General features: G+C 35.6%; 1 protein-coding gene across 2 annotated transcripts in view; it reads right to left on the reverse strand.

Annotated features, from left to right (window-relative positions):
• Positions 1 to 17,656, reverse strand: part of MMD (monocyte to macrophage differentiation associated) — a 33,576-nt gene that overhangs the window by 5,583 nt on the left and 10,337 nt on the right. For both annotated transcript variants that reach the window (XM_088138203.1, XM_007438023.4), the window contains exons 2-5: positions 7,879 to 7,960; positions 4,621 to 4,781; positions 2,024 to 2,098; positions 539 to 640 (exon numbers count right to left, since the gene is read on the reverse strand). In XM_088138203.1, coding sequence (XP_087994329.1) covers positions 539 to 640; positions 2,024 to 2,098; positions 4,621 to 4,781; positions 7,879 to 7,960 — 420 coding nt within the window. The remainder of the gene's footprint in view (positions 1 to 538; positions 641 to 2,023; positions 2,099 to 4,620; positions 4,782 to 7,878; positions 7,961 to 17,656) is intronic.

Consider the following 17,656-nt stretch of genomic DNA (forward strand, 5'->3'; position numbering starts at 1 on the left):
TGTAATATAACTACAAGCTTATATTACAGAGATTACTGACTGGTAGAAAACATCACTTCAAGTTATTCTGGTTTTTCTTTTTTTAAAATTATTACTATTACTTCCTTTTTTCTTGTTTTTTCTACTTTTTAGGTATTTTAGGTATTTTAACTTTTATTAAATTTGCTTCATCTACCTTTTATTTCCTTTTATCAACATATAAACACACACACACACATATGTATGTATGTATGTATGTATGTGTTATATAACCAATACTTTGATGTGAATTACATTGATTCTTTTTTTTTATTTTATACTTAACTTTGGATGAAAAGTTAAATAATCTCATGCATGTAACACTGACATCCTAAATGAACTGTGGGACTGAGCCATGATAAGAAAGAAAGAAAGAAAGAAAGAAAGAAAGAAAGAAAGAAAGAAAGAAAGAAAGAAAGAAAGAAAGAAAGAAAGAAAGAAAGAAAGAAAGAAAGCAAGCAAGCAAGCAAGCAAGCAAGCAAGCTGAATCACTTCAAGAATAAATCATGATAATCCTTACTTTTCATGGTAGAGAAATACATAAAAAGCTCCTCCAGCAGCCATTAGCCAGATAAACCAACGCATATGAGATGCCAGAGGTCCAAGTTCACGAAGATTTAACCTAAAAAAATATTTAAATGACTTTCTGAACTGGTAAAAGAATGGCATATTAAAGGAATTGTAAATTCTTTTTCCAGATGTAAAAACAAAACAAAAACAATCAGGAGTTCTCAAAGGCAGGGAGAAGGAAATAAACCATATCCTTTTTTTTTTTTTTTTGGTTAATATGGTTTTAGTTTAAAAGAAATATATATAAAAAAACAGTTAAGTTAAAATACAACAGTATGAATACACACTGTTCAGGCTTATTTAGAACATCAATATTATAGGTAGTCCCCAGTTTAAGAATTAGTTCTGATCCCAAGGTCTGTCCTGAAGTCAAATTTGTATGTAAGTCGGGACAGTATTATTGTATAATACTGTATAAGTAGTATTGTGTAATGAACTCGAACCATCGTGGATTTAACTCAAATTTTGTTACAATAGGCTCCATTCTTAATTACGGGTTGTCCATAAACAGGGGGACGCGGTGGCGCAGCTTAATGACGCTGAAAGTTGCCGGCCAGAAATGGTCGACGCTTCAGCGGTTCGAGTCCAGCCTTCGCATTAAACAGGGTGAGCTCCTGTTTCCTCCCCAGTTCCTGTCAACCCAACAGGTCGAAAACTCACGTGAGTAGATAAATGGGTACTCTCACTCCGGTGGGAGGAAAAATGCTGGTGGCGCCTTGCAAAAAGGAGTCGGGAGCAGTTGGCGGTAAGCGGGAAAAACCGTGCGTGCCCGAAAAGGGCGCAAAGCAATGGAAACCCCGCCTCCTGCGCTCGCCAGCTGGGCTCTGCTCTAGGAAGGAGGCTCTGGCAAACCACTTCCGAAAAACAATTGCCTTGAAAACTGCAAAGACTCGTCCAAGCAGTCACTGCAGGGTCAGCAATGACTGAGCGCAGACAAATAAATAAATAAATAAATAAACTGGGCATTCTCAACCGAGGGACTACCTGTACTTACATTAAACAGTGAATTGAAAAACTTAGTCTTGATAGCAAAGTACATTTTAATTTTAATTTATTAATTCCTATTACACTGAAAACTAAAATTAGCTTACAGCTTCATAAAACTGTAATAAAAATGTGCACACTGGCTTCTGTAACACTCATTTTCTATTAAAATTATTTCAGTTCTCTGAAAACAATAAAGTATAAGATCATCACCACAGAATATTGTTGCCTCACATTCAGAGCTACAGCTGTGGTACAGTCTTTTGGGGGACAGTCTGCAACAAACCATACCTCGCCCCCCAACCACACTTAGTTTATCAAATGGAAAATGAATTTTATTCTATTGCTTATGTCCCCATCAGATTAGGAGCAATTAGTCAACTTATCCTTCAAATGGAAGCTATGGCATTACGATTTTTTCCTACCCAAACGTACATATTTTAATCCTTACCATGGTGCATACGATGCTGCAATGAAGATATAGATCATCATTCGGTCACACATGTGAAAACAATGCTCCATTGTCCTAAATAAACGCAAACAGGGAATAATTCAGGAAAAAACAAAAAAACCCGCACACAATTATTACCCTGGAGTTCAAACTCAAGAAGTATTAAACAGAAAGGGAAGCCTAGACTAGCCCAAGAGAAGGAACAGCTACAAGATGCTTGTTTTCCCCAACCTGTCAGAAAAAAATCTGTAAGACATCTAAATCGAAGAACCAGTATCCAAATTTGCTTTTCCCTTTCTTCTTCCCAACATCATTTTTTGTTGTATTTTAGAATTGTAAAATTGAACAATATTAGAGTCTTTGGTTCAAAGGTTTTATTCATCTTTATTCATGTATTCTATTAGGCTTTTTTTTTTGGTTTGGGTATTTTTTCAATAAATAAAAGTAAATACTTTAGCAAAAACATTATACAACAGAAAGTACGGAGTCATGTTGTTGCTTAAGTTCTGGAGAAAAGAATTTGTGATTTACTGAAGGTACTTTGCAATTCAGCTTAGGAATTTGATACATTGAAAAGGAAAAAAGTCTTTATTCATGAATATATTTGGGGCAGTACAGCCCAGCATCTCACTGCACTCTGCCTATATGATCACGTACAAACATTGTTTAAACTGATGCTATTAATAGGCTTGGTTTATCATATTCATTGGCAATTAAAACTAAGTGCCAAAACGGTTCTTGCGTGTAATGAAATCTTTAGTCACTTGCAAATTGGCTTACACCGGCAGCAAGAATGCCTTTAATTTCAGGCTTATTTTTTTTTCCCCTCTACTCCCTCTCCCACCCCCACTTACTAAAACTGCTGAAAGGAAGCAACAAGGCTTCCTCCTTCCTCACTGTGACCTTCCAGCAATGTTTGGCACCAGGAAGCCATTTGTATTTTTTCTATGCTTCCTGACAGCTTGCTGATCTGCTGACAGGGAGACTGCTAGAGAGAGTGGGATATCCCATTTGGGGAGCTTCCATCACACATGAAGGCTTCCCAGCAGTTTAAAGGTGAGCGTGTTGCCTGGAGCACACTCACATGCAGCTGATTCCCGTTCTAGAATATTTTAGGCTAAAGGTTGCCATTTTATTTGTTCCATGACACTTCCATCTTTCTATTGCACATATACACTAGAGAATTAATTGATTAAAAATAGATGTGTGGTCAACCAAGCATTTTAAAAAATCTAGCCTGAATATTTGTGTTTTTCAAAAAGAAGTAAATTGAGGTGAGTTTTTTTAGTATGTTGATGATTTGTTACTTTATTGCCCTAATTATTTTATGCTGGCATGTTTATACTTTAAGATGTCTTTGGATTTTTTGTCATTAAAAAAAAATCAATTGTGTTTAATCATACTCTGTATGTGTCCAAGTGAATAAATCCTAGATCCATTCTGTAGAAAAAGCTGGAAGTAGATAAAGATAGGGCAATGTTTTAATATTTTAGAGACCAGTTAATATTCAATAAAAAGACCGGAAGATGACTCATGCAAGACATAATATGAGACATGAGTAAGGTTAGAATTAGAAATAATGATGCAAATAGGCTATTTGCACAGATTACTTGCCAGTAGGTAATTAAGTGAGATGGAATTAAGTTGTACCTATTCCAAAATGTGGTGAGTAATTCTGAGAATTCTTCCTCATAAATCTGCTGGGATTTAGAAGTTTATCTTTGGAAGAACAACACTAGGATTGCTTGTAATTATGACTGTACTAGATGCCCCAACTTTTAAATAATAGCCTGTTTCAAATAATAGCAGGCATAAGCTGCAGTAGAGCACTGAGGGCAGACTGAGGTACTGTTGAGCCAAAATTCATGCGAACTTAAAAACCATTTTTTAATGTGTCAAACTGACACTAAAAAAATGGTATAGGTTCTTCTAGATCGTGTGCTGAATCTGAGGAAGAACTTAAGCTATCTAGCTTTGGAGAAATTTTCTTCCCAAAATCAGAAGAGGGGATCCAAATGTTGAGGGTAAGCATTGGTTTTCTTACATAAAACAGCTGTTGCAAGAGTGCATAATTATAGGGAAGTGTAAGCATTTGGGTTGTAGCTTCTTAACCCTGAGGTTCCATGTTTGCTAATGGGCTTTAGAGAAACCAACTAAAGGATGACGCTGGTTTATTTGATTGCATTAACCTTGCAGAATTGTGGCAACTGAATATTCTAGAGCAGTGTTTCTCAACCTTGGCAACTTTAAGATATGTGGAATTGAAGTCCACATATCTTAAAGTTGCCAAGGTTGAGAAACACTGTTCTAGAGAATTCACACTCCTTGCAGAGAGTGGGATTAGCTCCTATGATCAGTGCTAATGAAGTCATTATTTGCTCCTACTAACTTAATTTTCAGCTCCCTAGACAAAAGTATTTTACAGTCTATATATTAGGGAATATTTAAAATAGCAAAGGATAAATTGTACCAAGAAGGACCACTGTAACAAATTATTTTGCTTTGAAAGTCTGAAGAGGGGTAACATAAAAGACTTATTTAAAAAACATCCTTAGAAACAGATTAGAGTGTGGGAAGAAAGTGCCACAAATATATACCTTAAATGACTTTTTTTCCAAGAAATAATATGAAACACTGTTGAAACGATGAAAAGTGCACACAGACCAACTCCATACATCCATGCTGTTATCTTTTCCCACTGATCCTCAGAGAGTCGATGAAGGAGGGCACTACCAACAATGGCTGGGCAAATAAGAAACTAGGACAAAAAACAGGAATATGTTACTTGCTATCTTCCTTCTCTGTATTTTATGGCATTTATAATTGTGCCCTCTACACCTTATATGCCTGTGCAAATAATTCAATACGGCATCTGGCTCATGAACAAAGCACCCCTTCTGGATCCCCTACTTAAAGCAATGGAACAATGAATGGCTTGAAAACCTTCCCAAGGTCTCCTGGGCATGTGGTATGCATGCCCAGAAGATGGCATTTCATCTGGATAGCTGTCAAAGCCCTACATCAGCCACTTTCCTTTTCTCTGTCCTTTGCTTCAAATGAAGTGAAAATAAGTGGGATTTTAAAGCAAAACAAGAATATTATCCTAGTACATAAAAAATAAATATATATTTTTAATCTCCATTTTTATCATGGAAAGGAGAAACAATTCTCTCAAATACCTTGAGCAGTTAACCTCAAGATCTCTCTCATCCTAAACAGCAGCTCCAGGTTACAGAATTGCTGTGTCACACAGACACACCACACCCCAAAGCACAAAACAGCACTATATCAGACAATATGTTGTATCTGAGATCAAAATAGGCTGAAATTAAATTCATCAGGCAAGTGAAAAAAAAGCAGAAACTACTTAGAAAATAGCTAATGCATGGGTTTTAGATACAGAGATACAAGATTGTCTTCTCTAAAATTGCTGGATGTTGGCTTAGTGTAACCTGTAAACTAGCCATTATAAATAATAGTTTATAGGCTATGTGTTATTTGTGAATCACGCTACTATAGCTTGTTCAAAAACACATGGTTAAGCAAACCAGATTTTGCATGATGTGTTTATGTGTTGTAACTGCTTCATTGGCTTTAAAATACAAAGTAAGATGTCTAAAATATTTTTACAGTCTGCTTAAAATTCATTTGCTCCTAAACAGGATGATGACAAGCTTGGACATTTCATTAACTTGTATGTATTAAATATTGTATGAAGATATCTAAGACTAGGTAGTCTAGGATACATAACGTAGCTAAATGCTTTCTGTATACTATTGTGATACCAGCCAATACATATATACTAATCAATATATTTTCAGATGCCTCCTTAGTTCCAGTATACAAGCACAATTGTTATAGGAAACCATTGACCTTATAACCAAAAATGAATCTATTAATGATACCAGACAAATACTATAAGAGTTTAAAAAACAAACATACGTATGATGTTGAAAGATTTCTCAGCTGGGAAATAATGAAGTAATTGGTACGTTTTTAACAATAATAACAAATGGCCTAAGCTGGGCCATTGCAACTAAATTAACTATCCCACTAACTATTTAATCAACAATTGTTGGTCAACCAAATATAAAAAGAAAATTTGAAATGAAAGGAGGATATACAGAAATAACAGAAGAATTATTTAGCCAACACAGACCAAATAAGAAGCAGGCTACTTGTTGATCAGCATTTTATAATAATTGTGAAACATTTTGCTAGAGAGAAAGAGAAAGGGGGAAGATGTCATTTCCAGTGAAGTTTCCCAAAATCTAGTATTTAAGTTTACCATCATGACAATTTGGTGAGAAGAAGGGGAGGGAATCCAAACTTGACACAACATTGAATGAATTTACTGTATTTAATGAATGTAATGAATAAATTTAATGAATTTCATGTCCCATGAAAGGAAAATAATGGAAAAGAACCTACAAGGCTTTGGTTGAACAATCACTTTAGCATAAACTGACAAAACTGTAGTCAGCTTCCAAACAAAACACAAACCAAAATAGAAATTAGAATAAATAAATAATGATTCTCTTTAACAATAATTTCATTACCATCTTTAATACATAAGCAGCATATACCAGAAAAATTAATTAAAGCAATGCATAACAAAAGCAAAGATCTCTGATCTAATAAATTATCGATTCAGCCCCAAGAACTGATAATAATGTATTGCCTTTGTAACTTGCCATTCATTTTGTGCCCAAATAATTTAACATAATAATCTCTTTTGGGAGTCATGTATAGATGCTTTATAAGAATTAGTACATTCTCTCCTTTAAAAACAATATACCCTTGAATTGAACTTGACTCTTGATGAGTATGTGTGGACATCCAGTTTTCTTGGCAATAACATGGAAGTGGTTTGCTACTGCCTTAAGATTTTTTTCCAACCCCAACATACTTAATAGCTCTGAGATTTCATTATGGACTCTCACCCAAATACTGACCAGGGCTGATTCTCTTTACCCTCCAGTCCCAGACAAGTTTGCCCAGCTGCTGCCACTTACAAATACATACGGGCAACAGACTAATAAATATTATTTTAGTCTTTTATGAAGAGCCACTTTAAAATAAAACTAAACAAAAATAACCTTCAACATATATACTATTTTGTTTAAAAAAACTTGTTAAAATCAATCAATGTAAACCTTTCAGAGTAACAGAAAATCTTTATCAGTTTATTAGTTTATGGGAGGACCAGCTTTCATGAGACTTTAAGGAACTTTAAAAAATATGAGCTAAAGTGAAGCAAGACTATACATACATACATACATACATACATACACACACACATATTATTGAAGGAACAGTTAGACTCTCCTCTGTTCCTAAAACATCTACTTAAGTCAGCAATGTCATTTTGTTAAAGGTACTTTCCAGTAACAATTATTCACCATCATAACTTAACATACTATCAAATCTAATCTATCATATATACTTGCAGATACGCCCAGAATTTAGGTGCCAAAATACAATTCAAAAATTGGGTTCGGCTTATCCGTGGATGGGCTTATCCGGGAGTGTATACTGTAATAGCTTTTAAAAGTACCCATATATCCTGTATATACTCATGTATAAGCCCATCCATGGATAAGCTGACCCTCATATTTTTAAGCAAAATACCATGAAAAATGTGCCCCCCATGGATAAGCTGACCCTCAAAATATTTGTATGTTTTAATTTTCACAATTGGCTTATCTGTGGGTGGTGCATTTTCCACGGTATTTTGGTTAAAAATGTGAGGGTCTGCTTATCCACAGATGGGTTTATAAACTTGTATATATGGTAGATTGGAATTAGAATTATTTGGAATATCATATGAATTGACTTCCAGTAAATCTACTTACTGCGTGAGTGTAACAGTTAGCAGCATGCTCATAGCAAGTAGGTTTATAACGACTGTTTGCTGGAGCTGGATGATTCATGAATCTGTTGAGATAATCAGGATATTAGGTTGATGCAGATTAATATTGTAAGAATGTAAAGGAATGCATTCATTTATTGAATTAAAACATTTAGTTCTTGATACTGAACATTAAACAAACACATTTGCAATGAAAATTTAGAATTCATTAAAAGTGGTTTGTCTTTCCAGACTTTATGTCCCACTTGGCACAAAAAGGCACTTAGAATTTGAAAGTAACGTTGTGCAACTATAAACTGCCAAGCAGCAATGTACAGTACACCGCTTTTATTCTGACATAACTTTGGGGAAAGAAAACCTTGGCCATAGCAATAGGCATCTATACCCTGAAACAAAGCTACTAAGAGGATAGGTAATAGAGGCATGATTTGGAAAAGAAGTCCACCTTCTTTTGTTTCCATAGTAGAAATTATGACAAGTAAACCTAATTAACATCTCTGATGGTTCTATTTCCTAGATTCTGGCTGTATATACACCTTTTAAAAAAAAATCAACACAATCTCCTCAACTTAAAAACTCAACTCTAAATCTTACAATTCAAGAAATTTACATTAGGTCTCTATATATTCATTCATCAATTGGAATAAACTGTGCTTAACAGTGGCTTTCTTCCAATTAACTGATTCAGATCTTCACACTAGAGAGTATCTTGTAAAAAACTGGGTCCAGCAGAACCAAAATTTTTACCAAAAAGTTACGACATAGATAAAACTCCAAACCTTAATAAAAACAGAGCTCATTTGTTGATGTGATAGTTATCACTAGCCCTGAATGTGCACACTGACTTTCATTCTAATTAACTAAACCTCCAAAACATATATCACATTACTATACTGTATATTTTAAATGTATCCTGACTCCCTTTCAAAATGGCATGGGATCAAGTTATGCTTTGTACCTGAAGGGCATTGTTTTGATACACAATTTTACTCTCTCTCATAAATGTGTGGGCATGCATGTGATAGTGCACTCTATCTTATTTAACAAAGGATTAACTTGCTTTGTAAAGAGCACAGTGTTTCTTTCCCCCACCTTATCTCTTTGTTGAATGCCTGATTGCCTTCTAAGAGAGCACAGCAGTCCCCCACCCCATTTCCTTAGAAGCAATTAGCCATATGCCTGAAGCCATAAATTAGATTGGTACCAGGCAAAGAAGTTGCAACGAGAGAGGCCCTAAATTCCAAAGAAGTTAGGTATTTAAACTTAGATTCACCTCTTTAGGCCCACCTTTACTTTTCTCTGGGTCATCCCAAAATTCCCTTGTATGGATATGAGGGGATGTACTATCTGAAATATCTGAATATGCCTATAAAATCTTTGTTGCTTGCTTTGCAAGGTGTGGTTCTGGGCAACACTCCTTGAGCCATCCAGAAGGTTTCCTTGGCCAATAAAACCTCTGTTAAAAGCCTCATCTCAAGTCTTCTTATTTGGCTTTATTGAAACTTGGGAAATAAAAGGTGCCATACATACCCAAAGAAACAAATACCAACTTTCATTTTGTCTCAATCTTCATACGATTTCAATAAAGTACTACAGTGGTCACATTTGATTAGAACTTGAAATAAAGAAATACAGATTCTGAATGTATAAATCAGTGTCTCAAATTTCAGCTGAATTATTACTTAGCTGAGTGTCAAGCAGACTAGTTCAACCACAAAAACTTAGTTCTGTTGTCCAGCTACGAAATTTGCCTCACTGAATTTATTTGGATTGCTTCTAACAATGTATTTATGTATTTATAACAATCATAACTTTAGATAATACATGCATTCTTAAGATTAGACTTTGGCATTTAACATGTAGAGTGGAATGGGCAACATTCGAGGAGTCAAATGCTGCAACTCAGTCTCCCTACATTCTGCTCCCACAGAATTCTGTCCCATGATAGTGACACCACCAGAACATGCATGGTCAAAATTTTCAGTCCCCCTTTTTTTAAAAAGTTTTTTTTTTTTTTTGAGGGAAACTAGGAGCAAGAGGCCACTAGGTAGAAATATTCCTCTCCCCATCCTTATAAACTTGCTACCTTCCCCAAAGCAATATAAAATCATACCACTGAAATGTGACCATTTAGTACCAAACTGGCAGTACACTCTCAGCATGCTAGGCGATAATAAAAGTGATGCTTGGGGACTATGTGCCTCCTGCAAACTCCCTGATACAGAGGTATTTGTAAGTCCAATTGTGTTCAAAGCCATTCAACTCCTAGTAAATCTTTAAATTACTAAATGTTTAATTTTAGTAAGTTAGACAATTCATAAACCTGTTCTAAGAACTGCATAAGAATCCTGCCTTCAGTTTGGCAATATTGCTTTTCTGTTCAAAATGTGAAAAATAGTATGTACACACTTCCTTTCTATTTCACACATATATTCTATACCCATAAACTTTTAATCAAGGAGCACAGCCACTTTAAAATGCTATCACCATGAGCCACCATAGAAGTTTGCTGGCAAAAAAAATGCTGTCCTGATTGCCAAACTACTGCCACAGTAATGCAGTTGGCAATTAGTGCTGTCCCAAGTAAGGAAAGCAATGGATTCCCCGGCTTCATTTCTCCTTCCACTTAACACTGCTTGTCAGTGGGAAAACAATTACTAAGGACTCTTCCTAATCTTAATGAAGCAGGATTGGGCACACGGAGGTGGGAGCCTAGAATGATGCGCTCAGATACTTGTCAAACTGCCCAGCTAACATCATATATACAGAAACACCCTGCATCTCTGATCTGCAAGTAAGGTTATTTCCAAACATGGGTCTAGCATCTTTCCAAAAGGGTCACCAAACTCCTGTGGTCTCTGCCCAGCCAACTTGAACTGCCAGAGTCGGCATGTTCCAGGTTCCTTTGATTGAACAATGTCATCTACAGACCCAGGAAGTACACCGTCTCTACTGCAGTGCCTACCCTCTGGAATGAGGTTCCCCCTGAGATCCATATGGCTCCCACCCTGCTGGTATTCCAGAGAGTCATCAGACCTGGCTGTTCTCCCAGGCCTTAGGCTAAGGCAGCTGGAGCCCCTTCTGCTGCATATGGGATGGTGGGATGTTTGAGGGTATCTGCTGGGTTTTTTTGGGGGGGGTGTCTTTTTTTGTTCTACTTTGGTTTTTGTTGTATATTGTTTCTTATTATATTGTTTCTATCTTGTTTGGTGTATTGTGACCCACAGAGAATCACTTGAAATCAGATGGCACCAAATCTAATGAAATAAAATAATAAATAACTGACAATATCAGCAAGGAGGAGAGACACAAGTAGTGTTGCAAAAGAATTCCAGTGTTGGCAGCAAGTCCAGTTCTGTCCTTGTGGCCAGCAACACCTAGAAATAGCCCATGGACAGCCAAGGAATCAGAACAGAGAAACTAAATGGTTCCAACCCGAAGTAATAACAAAGGTACAACCATGCATAAGACCTGAGAAGCAATGTGGGACGTGAGGATGAGTCATTAAAAAAAAAAAATCTTAAGGACAATAAAGGACAGACAAAAGAATAGAGAAAATGGAGCTCACACAAAATCTATTATGTTGTACCAATGAAGCCATTTAAGAGTTTATATAATTTATCATTCATGTGTGCTACACTTTTGAAAACAAGTAAAGATCTAGTTTTGCTTAATAGGTTCTGTTCTCAGTTTTATGTCATTATTAATTTTGTTTATACAAGTAGATTCTAGTTCTCAATCTGTAATTTTCATATTTACTTTCTACCTTACACCTTCAATATATAACAGGTTGGAATTCAGATTGTTTCTTGCATGAATTAAATAACTTCTGCACATGGAAGATACACTGTATTCCAAAGTTAGCTTCCCACTGGAGGCAGAGTCAGGGGTTGACAATTCCTAGTTCTCTCTTTCCTATGTATCTTTCAAAGTGCCTCACACACTACTTTGAAAGAGTTATCATTCCTACAGGGCATAATACTGTAATCCATAATAAGTATCTCTCCCCTCCTTTCCTACTCTGTAAATAAGACCCTAGTTTATAAGCTACTCTACACCAATCAATTTACAAATTTCAAATGGGGAGAAAGGCTTAGAACTTTGTTTAGTAACTATAACTCCAGATAGAATAATTTCAATCATTCTGCTTAGCATGGCATCATCCTGCAGCAAATATAATGAATCAGTAACCAAAATCTAAATTTTAAAAGACACAGAGATGAAGATGGAACATATCAGCAACTGTACACAATATTTATGACATACTTTCCCAATTTCAAACTGGGAAGAAGGTTAACATTTGTCTAATACGTGCATGGCCTAGGAACCCTGAACGAACAGGCATGGGGAAAGGTGGGGAGGGGGGCATGAGTAGGGCTGCTTGAGTATCCTGAGCGTAGGCACTCAGCATCCATCCCTACCTTTAGTAGAACTGGTGAGGGAGAATATACTCCTGCCAGAAGGAGCTTGAAGCATGGCACATTGAAGCAATAGTGCACAACTAGTATGCTGCTCTTCCTCCTGGCCCTTTCCCAGAGTAAAGCCAGTAGGATGTATGTATATAAATCTTGGGCACTGTTGTGTGGAGGGATTTAGCACTCTTAGGGAAAATGTTCACTAGAGCTTGCCAACAGAAATTTGGCTATATAAATCCCTGCACACACTCCAGTGATTTTATAATTATCCCAAGGTTTTTAGCAATATGTTTCAGCACCAAACTGTACAAGTCTCCTTAAGCCATGTGTTTTATTGCCATTTTCTATTGTGAATCTCCTATACAAGATGTCTTTAAGCTGTGTTTTTTTTTAAAGAATACTAGCATGACAGTCATAAATCCTTCCAGATCAGGACTCAGCATCTGTTATACTGAGCCACTTCTAAAGCTTTTTGTATATCATTCACTTATGACTCTTCCTATATAGTGGTTTCACTATTCTCTTTTTTTCTAAAAGACAAAAATATAGGTAGTCCTCATTTAATGACTGCCTTGGACAGGTTTGCAGTTATGACAGTGATGAAAAAGTAACTTTGTGACCAGTCCTCGCATTTACAACCTTCACAGGCCTGTAAAGCAAAGGAAAACTGAAGTAAGATCTTAAGCAAAGTCATGGTTTCACTTAGCAACTGCTTCACTTAATGACTGAGTTGGTGGTCCCAACTGTGGTCGTTAAACAAGGACTACCTATAATGAAAAGGTTAGAACATGCACATACACATTGTATATATTCTAATCCCTGACTCAGAATATATATCAATGTATATCAAAGCAACAGATACACAGCATTAGGGGTGAAATTAACTGAATCCTGCTACTAAAAATAAAATTTTTATGCTTTTATCAACGTTAGTGCTTGTCTGTAATTCCTTTCACTTATTCTACATTCTCTCCCAGAATACAGACAATAAATATAGTTCCCCACGTAAATGGAGATAGTTACCATTTCTGACAGACCACAACTGTGTGACTCTAACAGAACCCTTTTTATAATGAATTATATGTGAGACAAAAGGAAATACAAGCCAGTTCTGCCACAATCATACAATCATGGCATAAGTATATTTTTGGAACAGAATAAATATGGATATCATATATTTCTCCCATCCAGCACCTTACTTCTCAGCACTGGCCAGCTTGGCAGGGGACAGATTGCACGTAGTAAATTTTTGTAACACAAGAGGCTTTAGTGCATCTCAGTCACTTTTTGCTCTTCACCTTTATCTGGCTTCTTCTTTATGTACTTCTAAGGTAGAACCATATTGAAAGTTATAGATTTGCTCCCCAAACAACATACATTTGTAAAAATAGCATATGGGTAGAACACTAAACTTGCACATATATTTACAAACAATTCCAGTCTATCATGAAGAGAATATTTGAACTCAGATTTCTTAACATCAACTCTTTTAACTAGTGTTGTGCAAAATATTTCAAATTGGAAGTGTTTCAATCTTAAATAGCTGTTTTTTTAACTTTTGAGAGGTATTCTGATACTGTTATGACTATGCCAGAAGCTCAGAACACTTCTAGTATTGTAGCAACAGCGTTGGACGATTTCCAGTAAAGTTGGAACAGCTCATTTCAAGCTTAAAATATTTCAAAAATGTTTTGCATATCCCTATTTCTAGCCACTAAGGGTTATATTATATATTATTAAATAACTACATTGGACAATATACATAGTGTACTGAATAATGTGCAGAGGCTAGATTTTGCTTCAATATGCATATAGTACAAATACAGCTACTAGTTCCTTGTACAATGCAATTAAAGATTCCTTGTAAGAGATAGATACCTCTACCAATCTTATGTAAAACTGGGAAATAATTTTAAATGCAAATGACTAACATTGCTAACAGATTGAACTCTGAGAATGTGTTAATTAATTATACTGTACTTTTCCAAATTATTTTCAAATTTAATAATAAAATAATCCTCTTTACTTTCTGCATTTCAAGAATTCTGATATTCAAATAAACAGATATAAATACAATGTTTCCCAAATATTGTATTGAAATTTGTTGTTTTCTCTCACATCTTGAGAAATAAGAGCTGCCTCTACTTTCTGTAGGCAAAAAACTCTCTAGTTTGTTTGTTTGGTGCTTTCAAGTCAGTCTTGACTCCTGGCAAATGCCTGGACAAGTCCCTGCAGTTTGAACCAGTTTGGTGTAGTGGTTATGGCATCAGGCTAGAAACTGGGGCATGAAGCCAGTTGAGTGACCTTGGGCCAGTCCCCTTCTCCAATGGCAAACCACTTATAAAAATGTTGCCAAGAAAATTGCAGGGACTAGTTTGCATTACAGTGCTATTTTCATTTTGTTTAAAAGCAGAAATCCATGCAGGTGACAAGCCAGCAGCTTACAGGTATAATAGGAATGTGGTATTTTTTCCTTTTTGAGAGAAGGTATTCCCATCCTCCCTCTTCTATTGTGCCTCACCAAAACAACATGACTTGAATACTTCCTGTAAAAACAGAGTTGGCTTGAAAATAAGCCACAAAAGCTTTAGCACTACTGTGATATTACAGAATGGAAACAGAGTGTTCCACCCCACCTCCTCAGCCCACTCACTTACATGCATGAAAATACAAGCATGGAACTCCATGTACTTGTTTTCAAGTAATTCATAGTTACTTATGGTAACCACTTAATATAAACTAGTTCTAAAGGGCAATCTTATACAAATTTAGCTGGATTGAAACAATCCTTTTAATACAGGCTGCTTGAGTCATAACCACCAGTAGCCATATTGCAGTTTTTGTTCCCCAAAATTAGCTTATCAGCTTTCTCCGTTAACCTAAGATTGCTTTGCATCAATTCATAAATGTGAGCAATTGCCCTCTCCCCTGCATTATATTATTAAGTTTTAGCGGCACATAATAGCATGTAGACTTGCTATGGATGATTATGATGAAATATATTGAAATGCTTATGTAGAATTTGTATATATGTATATGTATCCATGAATATATGTCCTGTATACTTATATTTTTTGTTTAGTTTCCTTTTGTTCTATTTTATATTTCCTCATAGCTTTATACATTGTTTTTTGGGTTTTTTTGTATTAATAATTTTTTAAATTAAATATTAAAAAATAATCTTTAGGCTATCTCTAAGAGGCAATCCTATTAGTATACTGCATTTTCAATTCATCAAATTTCTGCATTTTAATCAATCTTTTTATGAAAGCTTAAAAAATGCACTGTCTACTGGCACTTCTAACAGTACTGTACTGAAGATGCCCAATTGGGTCTAATTTGCGTACGATTATTTAAATGATTAAACCCTCATACTGCAGCCTTGAATCATCTTATTAGAAGGATTTTTTAATGGATTCAAATGAATCTTAAACTGATAAACATGCAGATCAATGCTGTCTAGATTTTAAAAGGTAAACCTGATAGGAACAAAAAAGAACATACATAATGCTCTAGTTTTGTTCTCTTAATATTTATTGGTAATTTGAGAGACAATCCACACAATTTTCTTGGCAACATTTTTGGAAGTGGTTTGCCATTGCCTTCTTCCTACGGCTGACATAGAGTGACTGGCCCAAAGTCACCCAGCTGGCTTCTGTGCCTAAAGCAAAATTAGAACTCAAAGCCTGCTGGCTTCTAGCCCAGGGCTTTTAATGTGTTCATCAGGAGTCAAGACTGACTCAAACACACACAAACCCTGGGAGAATTAAATTAAGATACCAGTTGTGACGTTATGTTCTTGCAATACAAGTTACAATTCACCTCTTTGTCTTGCTAAACTAGACAATCCAGACAACTGAGCTATAAGTCTCTTCATAGATAAGAGACAGGACTGGAAAATTGGTAGTTGCTCTCTAAAAAAGGGACTTTGGTAATCAGGCTGGTTCATGCTTATTTTCAAAATGAAGTAAGACGAAATCAATACAGTGGTTATGATCATGGTTGGCATGTAAAAATTATGAAGTTGATAAAAACTTCATATCACAATTAAAAACAATGCTGTAACATTTTGATACTGGTTTGGTGAATATGGAGCTGAATTACCTGGGAATGTTTTAGCCATTCTGATCTAAGAAAGGTAAAGGTAAAATCTCCTTCAGGATTGATTCCAACAGACTTCACGGACACCACTATATTGTTTTCTTGGCAGTAATACAAAAGATGTTTGTCACTACCTTCTTCTAGGATATTTTCTTCCTTTAGTTCTCACTCCTGGAATTCCCAGGTGGCCTCATCCAAATACTAACCTGGACTGAGTCTCCTGAGCTTTCTAGATCAGCCAGATTGGCAAGGTGCTATCTACTAAGGTTTGACCTAAGGAGTCTCCCTTAACTGAAGGATGGATCCAAAATTTACAACAAACCTACTCTCATTATCTGTCTCCTTTACCTATTTTTAACTGTATAAACCTTGCTTCTAAATAATTGTTCTTGACTCATATGTGAAAAGGAAAAAAATGTTTTATACATTTTTCAAAGTAAAAATGAAACTATAAAAGAGGAAGAAGCCAATTCTTCAGCATTTCTGATGTGAAAAACAAAGACATGTAACCATGTGAAGTTGGACCATGTATAAAGGCAGGTCCATTCATGCTTCAAATTAAACCATTCTTGTCTCTAAAATTCTAAGGAATAATTGGAGCATGATGTGATAAAGAGAAAATCTGATACGTTTTCCAAACATCAAAATAGTAATAACTGCAGCAGAGAATACAACAGATGTGACTTTGAGTCCTATATGACATATTTTTTAAAAAGAGAACAAACATTTGCATTAGTATTTTGGCACTATTGTTTCTGACCTAACACATGCTTGGCTCATTTTCAGCAGCCTCTATTACTATCACAATAATTTCCAAATTACTTTAGTATATTATTCCCAAATTGCTTTCAGTTCTTCTTTTGCCCCTCAAACAGATGAATCCTGTCCTACTGCTATATGAATGATTCTGAAAAATAAAAAGGGAAAAAAATGGAAAAGCTTTCTAATATGTTATACATGAAAGAGAAATGTAGTTCAAGTAAGATGAACAAGACAAACACCGGATATATGAACTTTCACCCACTTCTAGAAGATGAGAAACTTCATTTCTCTATGGTCTATTTCCTTTCTGAAAGAAAAGCACTATAATGTCTACTGTACTCTTATCCATGAGCAGATCCCTATCCAATTTTTTTCAGCAGCTGAGAGAATAGCCACTTCTTATTTCATATATTTATAGTTTTAAGAACCTGTTCAACAGTAAGTATATGCAATACCAAATGCTCACATTCCCTTGTAACTTCA

Source organism: Python bivittatus, unplaced genomic scaffold (genome assembly GCF_059951505.1).
Source record: "Python bivittatus isolate LINGU-HERP-01145 unplaced genomic scaffold, Pbiv_v1 ctg000220_np1212, whole genome shotgun sequence".
NCBI lineage: Eukaryota > Metazoa > Chordata > Lepidosauria > Squamata > Pythonidae > Python > Python bivittatus.